This window comes from Triticum dicoccoides, chromosome 7B (assembly GCF_002162155.2).
Source record: "Triticum dicoccoides isolate Atlit2015 ecotype Zavitan chromosome 7B, WEW_v2.0, whole genome shotgun sequence".
Lineage (NCBI taxonomy): Eukaryota > Viridiplantae > Streptophyta > Magnoliopsida > Poales > Poaceae > Triticum > Triticum dicoccoides.
The window spans coordinates 225,271,432-225,282,674 of record NC_041393.1 but is presented as its reverse complement, the minus strand read 5'-3'; the positions used below and the strand labels follow the sequence as shown (position 1 = coordinate 225,282,674).

The following is an 11,243-nucleotide window of genomic DNA, read 5'->3' as shown; positions in this document are numbered from 1 at the left end:
AATGGCCGCCTCAGCCGGCATTCGTTTTTTCCTTTCTCTGTTTTTTATTAACAATAGTACTATTTATTTCCAGTATTTGTCTTAAATACTGATTTCTATAGAGTACCTTGTATTACAGAATGTGATGTAATACATTTCCATGTTTCTTACATGTTGATATTCATTACATCTATTATTTGCAATTTAGATTTGTTTTTATCTCTTCAAAGACAAATTCAGTACCTCTACAGTATTGTTTCTCCGTTGAGTATGAGGTATTCAGGAATATTTCTATGATGTATCTATTTCCATGATCTATTTCCATGTTAACTACATGTTGAGATTATACGTCCACTATTTGCAATTGAGATTTTTCAATTTCTTGCAAATACAGATGCAAAATTCAAAGTGATCTCTTCAAATTGATACTTGGGATCACAAGGTAGTCATATGGATCTACTATCTACGCAGATTATCAATGACTACTGATAAAACCTACATTTTGTCGTTTCGACATTATGATTGCTTTACAAAGTGCTCTCCCACACATTTTACTAAGTCATGACATAAGGCATTACGAGTGAGTATCTACTGATTTCATCAGATTATACTCCCTAGTGATGCGAGATCTACTCCATTTTGGAGATTATCTTCAAGGTGTCATATTTAACAACTTGAGATTCACACTAATGGTTTCAAGATAACTTCTTGAAATACCCATTAATTTTGCTAAGTTCATTACAACATCAACCATGATGGTCTTTAATTTACCGGTTGTAAATTAATTATCTCTGGTTTACCCATAGAGGTAACATATGGCTATAGAGTTTGAGGCATTAGCCCTCAATGGCCACCACTGCCCTATTTGGGCCATGGATATCATGATCGCTCTTATGTCTCGTGGGATAATGTGTGCCATCCTGGATTTACCTCTATTCAGGATCACACCGTTAACAGAAAAATGGTGTCTTATATATCATAAGGCATTAGATTCAGATCTCAGTATCTGGTTATTCTGTATCAACAATTCCTGGGATACAATGAACCTCAAGGGCAAAGGTTTGAATCGTACTTCAATCTTCAATCCGACATCACCAGCTGTGACGGGACCCTATGGGCACGGCGAATGTGATGGTTGAATATGCCTCAACCGACATGTTTGGAGACTATGAATAGTCCTTCAATCTCCTGAGTGGTCAATATAATTAATGTCCATTTACGATGTTGTAACAACAACATAAGTATTGTTGTCATCATATATTGGATATCACAATATATTGTATCAGCACTTTGGTACGAATACATTTGTATGTATTCTACTCTCTCTGTAAACTAATATAAGAGCGTTTAGAATACTAAAATAGTGATCTAAACGCTCTTATATTAGTTTACGGAGGGACTATATATCTGACAGTGATTTTCATATTGAGAATCTTCATGTCTATATATAGATTTCTATGGGAGTCAATCTGATGAAAAATGATATGTGCCTTGTGGAAATATGCACCACAAACTCTATACTCAGGGAAGTCCAATGTTTCCACTCTCATTGAGAGACAAGAGATATTTTAAAATCGCTAAACGCGATGAGGTATTTGTTGGCTCAACTCGAGTCATATTTACTATCCCTGTGGGTACTCGAGTAACATCGGGATGTTTTATTGCTTCACAGGTTTAACTCGTACCCTACTAAACTATTGAGGTATCCGTCAAAACAGTTTCCATAGCGAAACTTATGATGGCAACAAAGAGAAATAATTTCTCTTTACCATATGCAAAGGATATGGCAAGCGCATTCTCTGTGTATCATCTAGATTGTACTACACATATGACACAACCCGTAGCACATGTTGTGTACGAAATAGTTTTCCAGAGTGTCTTGTACATGACAAACTTGGCATACTCGCCTTGGTCATCGAGACATTGGGTTGAAACCAAAACTATCAGCAATTCCAATAGTTTATGATTATTATGATGCTAAATTCTAACGACATTTGGATTTTAAAGTGACACGGGGAAGCTAATTTTAAGGCTCGCACACCTTAAAGCCTAGGCTGAACCACTCAGACTCCGTGAATCCATCAAGTTGAGGTAAGTGGCTCTTCCCATCCATTGACTAGACTATTCAGGTATTCCATGGTTCTAAAAGACATATCTACATGATGCTCTTAAGTGTGTGCTTTATTCACATGAAACCATTGGCTCATTATTCTGAAATCGATTTCAAGCAAATCGAATGGATAACATTGCAGAATTCTCCTTGAGTGCCTTCTCTATTGGCCCTTGGATTGAAGTTTAGCAATTTGTCCTAATGTCTAGACTCAAAATAGTTTGCTAGAATCCTATCCAAAGAGTTAAGCTCACTGCATTATCTTTATTTTGGAAATTGCAACTTACCAACTTTATGTTGGAGTCATGAAATTTTACACGCTCATGACAGAGTTGCATAATATTATTCCCCTTTATCTTTGATATGTGGATATCTACCAAGTATTTCCTATCCGCGGCAATTTGGTTGCATACCGATATCACCACCCGGCAAACATCATTGGCCCCTCAACATATAGTTGGGATCTATGTGACGAATTAATGTATTTTTGTCAATACCTCGAGCCACTCGCATGGGGAGTTATTCAAGGCCAGTATGCTGATTCATGAGGAATATTTCCAGGCATTAGGGGGAGATTTCAAGTACCATAAAGAATGCCAGGAAATTAGTGGAATGTGCAACACATTTCTGCCTCAAATCCACGTACTCAAAGATCTAAACCATGCGTTCAGAATTTGCAACACATTGCAAATAACCTGCCAGATTCATTTACTGACTATAAAAGGTGTCACATAATCCTACAATCCTGCAAAAGTACGCCTGAAAGAGTGGAGGTACCAACAAAATCCACTCCACTCCCCGTTCAAAGCAACAGGGGGAGATGTATGGCAAAAGTACACCAGGATTCAGCTTCTTGCAAGCAAGGATATCAAGGCCTCCAAATAAGTAAATGCAAGTCAACTTCACGTTGACAGACACCTAATGGGTAGTATACACCCAGTGGATGGCAAACCTCCACCAACCCAGGTCATAGTGCACACAATGACTGGGACACCGGAATACCCGACTCAACCGCATTGGGAAATCGCGAGCAGTCACCATGGGTAATGACATTTCCATCAACTCTATATTGATATATAGATTCTGGAGAAACATATAACCGGAAGTCTTCAATTGTCGACATACATTTCTCAACTAGATTAAAAAAACCTTTCAAGTGATTCAGATCCAAAGACCATGGCCATGGCAAAGTGTGAACAACACTCGGACTGAACTCAAGCAAAGGGTATAATCTAGGTAGAAACGATCTTACTCAATAATGGGAAGGTATTCATAAGCAATACCTACACCAGTTTTCTTCTGGAAACAGAATTGAGAACAACGAGGTGGTGAAACAAAGAGCAAGTATTGTAGCACAAGGGTTCACGCAGATACCCAACTATTCTCCAGAGGTGGAATCTCATTCCGATAACTTATATCATTGGCAGTTTAAAATCATCTATCTCTGTAGTTGATAGATGTAGTGATCACATATCCATGTGGATCACTAGATTCAGACATATATGATTGATTTCCGATGAAATCTCAATTCTGAATCGAAATACAAAATGCAACATACATTGTGTAAAATTGGTAAGCCACCATACGGCTTATTGTTGTCGGTACATATGGTACAACCGACGTAGTGAGACCCTTATACACAAGGATTACTCCTACAATGATGATTATCCATGTGTTGTGTGTCTGCAATGACGACACATGTAATCATCTAAGTGATGGACTTTAAAATGAAGGATTTGGGTAAACCAAAATACCGCTCGTTACTACAACTTGAGCACCTTCAATCATACATTATGGTATACTATATTGTCTATATCCAAAATATATTGGAGACATTCATTATGGACAAATCTTATCTATCCATAACTCTCATGGTATTTCATTCTCTAGATGTAGAGAAAGATCTATTAGACCAAGAGATGATGGAAATGAGATATTGGGACTCAACGTTCCATAATACCATTGGATCCACCAAACACAATTGGTTGGTACTCAAGAATATCTTTCGATATCTCCAAGGCATGAAACATCTTGTCCTGGTTTTCCAGTTTCGGAGAAATCTGAACACCAATATCATTGGCATCGATCAGATCCCCACTATCAGATCATAGACAAGTTTAGTGTTCCTACTAGGTGTGGTAGCCCTCTCATGAAGAGTCTTGGAAACAGACCTCATGGCAACATCCACCAACCATTATCTCAACGATAATCTTTCTTGTGTTGCCCGGATGCGAACAGGTTACATAATAAGCAATACCGATATATTACATATCTTGCAAGTCAAATCATGTGACTGATTTGTTCACCAAGTCTCTACCAACTTCTACATTTCAGAAATATGTTCATGGAATTGGTATGTGATGGCTTCAGAATTTGCAAGAATCAGGGGAAGTGTCGTGGAATTGTCACGTCAGATGTCCTAATGCGAGGACTTAGTCGTGAGGCCAACGCATCTATGTGGTAGCTTGAGAGGGGTTGATCGGGACGAGAGACACAACACACAAGACAAGAATTTAGACAGCTTCGGGCCTCGGAAAACATCATCTGGTAATAGCCCTACATGCTGTTTGTGGCTAGATCTCATTATGCTCATCAGGAAGACGCCGAATAAGCTATCTCCCCTTTAGTTGTGTCTAGCCCTAGAGATTGTTTCTTCTCTCCCTCTTGGGGTGCCCTGCCCCTAAGTTGAAGAGGCGGGTTACATGTGGAGTCCTATTAGGATTAGGACTAGTCTATTACAAGTGGAATTCTAGTCTGCCCCCTTAAGGGAAAACTCCTTATGTCTTTCCTCGTAAATCGGCCCACCGTAACATGAGTCGGCCTTCTGGGCCTTGGGCCTAGTCTTCTATCTGACCCACCGTTAGGGCCATCCATGAGTCGCCAGGCTCGTGAGTCGCTAGTCCTCCTGCGGGTTACCAATGAAAACGCCAAGCCTGACCAGGTCATACTTCCGTCCGGGTCATACCGCGAGGTATATCCCCGACATTAGCCCCAAGTGCCATGGTGCATGCTGGCAGTGACATGGGACTTGCCTATTTGATGTAATCTCAACTTGAATAACGTAGCCCCCAAGTGCTGGGTCGTAAGCCTACAACGACTCGGGACTATTCCTTCCATTGTAGAATCAAACATATCCATTGATAAAATAATAACCATTGCGCTAAAGCGACTTTGAAAAAACCTCAATCATAGCACTTATGAGTTGACAAGTAAATCCGGAGTTTAAATACTCGGTGGCTCTTGGCCGATGGCGACTTAATGCGCATTCATTGTAAGCTGGAATTTTATAACCCGACGGCCTATAGCCTTTGGGAAAATCCAGAACAGATAATCATTTTGAAGCATAATTTTGATAATGAGCTTGAACTTAATCATTTATATAAGTCATATTTCTGCAAATCCTGCACAAAGTTTAAATAACATATGCCCTGTCATTTATATAAGTCATATTTCTGCAAATCTTGCACAAAGTTTAAACAACATATGCCCTGGCGACTTAACGTCAAAGCCAGGGCGGGTGAGAACCCAAACATAATATAGTCTTTATGCAATTATGGAAAAGACTAGGATTAAAGCCATTCAAGCCTAAACATACTGGCGACTTAATGTCAAAAGCCAGGGCGGGTCATCCAACCTCACATATTTATATAATCAGGAAAACATACCTGTAGAATTGGCTCATACTGCCGGCTTACATCGCCGTATCCAATAAGGGCAATAATACAATGATTGATAAGCGCATGATTCAAATGGCGCAATCCAAAATAGATCGGCGACTTAAAGTCCATAGCCAGGGCCGGTTTAAACATAATCATGTATAAACAATATCATACCTGTGATATTTAATCGTACTGCCGAGTTATGATACCTGTGCAGGTAAGGGTGATAACCCAATCTTTAGAAGCCAAGACCTCCGAATGTTTGATGATTGTCATATGCTGGTGACTTATCATCAAAGCCAAGCCGGGTTAAATTTAAACCACACTTAAATTTAGATCTGAACAAAAAGGTCTCAAGTCAAATAAAGGTTGCTTTGAAATAAAACTTAAACCAAATAAGAAGAAATAATCAAGGCTTCTGATTCGAATACGATCAGTAAACCGTTCCAAAGGGGTTAAGCTAGGATTCGAATATGATCATGTAGCCCCCAGTGGCTTTGGCATTACGCCAATCAAGAGGGTACCGACAGCTATGTTCTCTTTGGTTTGAATATGACCTATGTTTGAACAGGAAGCCCCCTAATGACTTTGGGAGTTTTTTAACGACTCTGATTCGAATACGATCAAAGTCGGTTCCCAAAAGGGGTTGAGCTATGATTCGAATACAATCAAGAAGCCCCCTAGTAAGCTCAACAGTGTGCCGATCAAGACAGTACCGACAGCTATGTTCTCTTTGGTTCGAATACGACCTATGTTTGAACAGGAAGCTCCCTAATGACCTTGAGAGTTTTTTAACAACTCTGATTCGAATACGATCAAAGTCGGTTCCCAAAAAGGGTTGAGCTATGATTCGAATACGATCAGCCCCCGATTGGTCTTTGGAGCGGGGTACCTATGTTTGAGTCGTGCTTTGCAACAGACTCTCTTTTGGTCCCTTTAATTTTTCCTGAGAACTCAACTTTGCAAGAGATAATTCTTCTTGAACCCAGAATTTTTTAAACCGGGTTTGAGAGCTTCGGAATTTTGTGGGAGATGGGATTTCCCTTGAACCGGATGGTAAACCGGAAGCATCATTGTGAGCCGGAATTTTTTTGACGGCCTTTTAAATTTTCATTGATTGAGCAATAATCTCCGGGGCCGGGTTATTTTTTCCTCCAAAGCATCATATTATACTCTTTTTCCCTTCGTGAGTTTACTTTACAGGTTCTCATAGAGGTTTTTAATGAGGTAATATCAACATAAGATCATATGTCATACTTTCTGTTTTCCCCACTGGGGTTTTTAGGAAAGTATATACGACATATTTATTGTCCTCCAAATTCTATGAATATGCTTCATATCGAGTTAACAGAGGCAATAATCATTATATGTTGGATCATTTTCTCCTTATTTTCTCACTGGATTTGAAGGAGTTTTACCAGCATATCCTACACTACTCCTCATATTTTTCCCACAAGGTTTTTGGAGGAGACTTTATCACATGATGGACTCACATGCAATTAAGGGTGATTAGGGAGAGTGTTAAGATAGGGTTTGGCTCCTCTGCAGTTGAGTAAAAACTGTACGGGTACTGTAGCTGGCCATATCCACCATCCATTGTCATCTGATGGCTCTCCTGCACTACAGTTGTGTCATGTCCTGTCTTCTTCCCCCCCTCGCTCTTTGCTCCTTCTCGCTCTTTGCACACAACAATGGAGCGATGACGACGATGGCCGCCGGAAGTGCACGGTCTTCCCGCAATACCCAGGATAACCTCTGCTTGCTGCCCTTCAGTGCCCGCTGGCAGCTCCAGAATTTTCTCTCCCCGGGAATATGACATTGTTCCGTAGGACAGTAGAGCACGGACGCCGGCGGCTGCTTGTCGAGCCAGTCCATACACTCGCACCGCGTCTTCGCCGGCCTCTGAGCCCTCGCTTACAATAGAGATTCAGTGGCCCAATTGCAAAAAGCTTCTGCTCGTTCAATTCGGGATGTTCAACAAGTGCGTCAATGAGCTCGCCCTCGAGCGCGCCTCACATGTTCATGATCAGGCCGGCGGTGTCCATGCCGCCCCATTGCCAAAACTCCTTCCCACTTCCTAGCCACGCTCCCTTGAAAACTACGAAGGGCTTACCTTGTTGTACAACACGACCACGCGGCGCTCTTGGTGGCTGAGAAACTCTCCAGGCAGTCGGCATGCATGCATAGCACGCACGGCGGCGGCAGCGAAGGTCTCATAGAGAAAAGGTGTTCGGGAAGGGAGAAGTGGATGTTGCCTCTGGGGGCGGGGGATTCGTAAACGTCGTGATCGTGGAACTAGATGGAATCGAGGTGCTACGGATGACAGCAGTGAACACAAGACCGTCAGTGTGGACTGCCGCTTCCTTACCAGGGTGCTTCCGGCGTCCGTCATCGTCGTTCCATTGCTGCTAAGACCGAGGAGAAGGAAGGAGACAAGAGAGCCATCAGATTGTAATGGATGATGAATTTGGGCAGCTACAACACCGTACAATTTTTACATGACTGCAGAGGAGCCGAACCCGTTAAGATAATAACCCTTACGGTTATTGGGGGAATCCCCGCTCCCGTGCGGTTCCACGATACTAGCAACCGGCATGTCGGTTGCAGCCTGGAACGATGCCTCTTGAACCATCGCGTCCCTATGAGGCGACGGTTCCCATTGTATAAATAGCATGTCAATCATCAATAAAGGACACCGATTCAATCATTTGTTCGATTATCTTGTTCCTTTACAATCGATTCTTCACAGTTTTATCTAGTCAAGACTCATTCGATTTACTTCCTCAACACCGTCGATTAGAGTGCAACCCAAAGCTGAACACGCGATCTTGAAAACAGAAAACCAAAACAAATAAAATTGAAAAGCGTGAGAGGGTCGTATTAGTCGTATAAGTCGAGTTGAGCAATCAATCATCTAGTCTAGCCACAAGTAATGTTTGAGTTCATCCTCTAGTCTAGCCACAAGCAATGTACAGAGTACTACTGAACCATAGTTTCAGATTGGCAAGATGGCACTTCTGGAGCTCCGGCTGTGGCTGAAGGAGAGGAAGGATCGCCGCAGCCTCCCTGCTGCCCGGCTGCTGGCTGCGGCGGCGGGGGTGCTGCCCTCCCCCTTGCGGTCCTCCCCGAGAGAAGCAGAGTGAGAGTGGTGGTGGCGCAGGACCTTCTGCAGAGCGAGATACAAGTGCTTGTCGTTGCAGGAGTCCATGGACAGCGACCTTCTCATCGGCTGCTGCACGTCCACCAACTCGTCCCTCCTCGGGTGAATGCGCTCGTCTCCCATGCTCACTACCGTCGCAGGTGCGCCACCGACGTTGCTCGTTTCGCCCCGGGACGGCGAGGCGATGTCGATGACTGTGTGGTCGGCCTGGAGGACGTTGACGATGCCGATTTGGTTAAGTATAATGTGGGGCTGGGGCTGGCAGGCGGAGCCGGAGATGGCGGCCCTGCAGAGCGGGCAGTTGGCGGTGGCGTGGAGCCAGGCGTCGATGCAGTCGATGTGGAAGAGGTGGAGGCAGGGCGGCAGCAGCCGGAGCCTCTCCCCCTCCCGGAACTCGCTGAGGCACACCGCGCACTCGCTCGCCGCCTGGGCCTGCGGTGCCCGCAGCTGCTTGGACTCCCGGTACCGGAGCGTGGGTATCCGGCGTATCGCCGCCTCCTCCAGGCCGCGGCTCGGCTCTGGTGCTGTGGAGTAGACGATATGGTGGTGATGCTGCGTGGCAACGACGTCGTCGTGGTCGCGGCGCCAGGAGGCGAGGCCGCACCGGGTGAGGAAGAGGTAGTAGGTGAGGAGGAGGAGGGAGGTGGCGAGGATGCCGACGACGGCGACGGAGAGGATGACGAAGCTGTTGCCCGCTAAGGGAGCTGCGCCTGGCGCGCCCATGGTGGTTGGTCAAGCGAGATCGATCGCTCGCCGTCGCAGCCCGCCCCGGTGATGCTCGGGAGTGAATGCTGCGCTGTGGTTGCGGTGTTGTTTGTTGAAGCCTTGAAGGCAAGGATGACTGAGCATCCTCATATATATAAAACATTCCATTGACGAGTGCTTGAGAAGGAATCTGGTAGCGATGGTGCCACTGTCACTGCAACTGCGTCAGTCAGCGACACGCCTGCTGCTGTTAGCGTGTGGTTGCTTGACCTTTCTGGCGGGGAGGAAGGAAGGAGAGTAGACTTCTGGCAGTCGGTGGTCGTGCCATGGGTGGGAAACGAAGCCCGCCAGTCAACACAAATTGAGCATAACAAACAGAAAAAGCGATCCAGACCACACCACACCCGCTCCAGGCCCCCCGGTGTCAGCTGATAAACGTTTGAAAGAGAGAAAGAGCGTGCCTGGATCCACAACCACGTGAAGGGAAAGAACACCACCTACTACAGAGCGCCGCATGCTCTCCACCGGTCATCATCGCCGACCGCGTTCGGTGGAGGCTGGCAAGTGGGCCCATCGGATCATTGCCCGCACGATACACCGTGTTTGCCAGCCCTCCGCTGGTCAACGCAGCCACACCACAGTACTACTCCATTTGTTTAAGAGTATTCCAACCCACCCCAGCCCAAGTGTGACTGTACCACGGATTGCTCGGAAGTCCATCAGAGAGCAGCTAGCAAGCAGCCATGGTCGGATTTGACGGCCTATTTGTTTCTGCCAAAAAAGACGGCCTAATTGCAGACACTAGCAGCAAGTACAGTCAATCTAGACCCATTCGACATGCACTCTCCGTCGGCGCGGCGCTGAATGTAGCCATGCCTACCAGAAAAAATTTATCAGGGCATCTCCCTGACCTGTAAATTTGCTCCGGTATCCGTTCATGAACATGAAGCCATTCAATATTGTTTGTATATATTTCAATAACTGTTCGAACTAACCGTACGAAATTCATGCAAATATGACGGATTTCAACAAAGTTCAGAAAGAAAATAGCACAAATCATCCATACATAGTATGCAAGTAAGTCTAGTATAACAATAGTTCAAATTCAACGAGATTAACCGGATGTTTAACAAGTTTATCATGAACGGACCCTGTCGTCCCACACATACTGCCCCTTCAGCTTTATCCAACAGTGAAAAAATAAAAGCTTCATCCAACAGTCTATGTATGTAAAAGGTCGTCTCTTTATCCTGCGGTACATCACGGCAATGCATATGGGCTACACAATGTGTAGAGCAACATTGAGTAAATGAATGATTCAGTCGGCAAGTTGAGCAAGAAGAAGTAAAACTTATGATATCCTCCTCTGTCGCGTGCAATGGCCACCTTGCGTCTAGCCGACCAACCACGTCACAAAACTTGGTGACGAAGGTCTGGATGGCGTACCATCAATACGCCAACGACCTCACATCGCATTGTTGGATGATGTGCATGTCATAGGGGTGCATGTGTTTCCACACGTGAAACGAATCATGCACGCGCTGCCAAAAGGAACCCCCTCTGCTCCTGCCTACGAAATAAGGGGATACGGACAACCATGCATCGCACAACAACTCATCCTCCATGAATG

General features: G+C 44.5%; 1 protein-coding gene across 1 annotated transcript; it reads right to left on the bottom strand.

Moving 5' to 3' along the window:
- Positions 1-8,600: 8,600 nt before the first annotated feature.
- LOC119339785 (RING-H2 finger protein ATL16-like) lies at positions 8,601-9,770 on the bottom strand. The gene has a single exon (XM_037611706.1). It carries the CDS (start codon positions 9,629-9,631, stop codon positions 8,744-8,746), a length of 888 nt encoding a protein of 295 aa, XP_037467603.1. The 5' UTR covers positions 9,632-9,770; the 3' UTR covers positions 8,601-8,743.
- Between the last annotated feature and the right edge of the window lie 1,473 nt (positions 9,771-11,243).

Bases quoted from the DNA above. Each gene is read 5' to 3' on its own strand.
- LOC119339785 (XM_037611706.1), bottom strand. From the start codon at position 9,631: ATGGGCGCGCCAGGCGCAGCTCCCTTAGCGGGCAACAGCTTCGTCATC.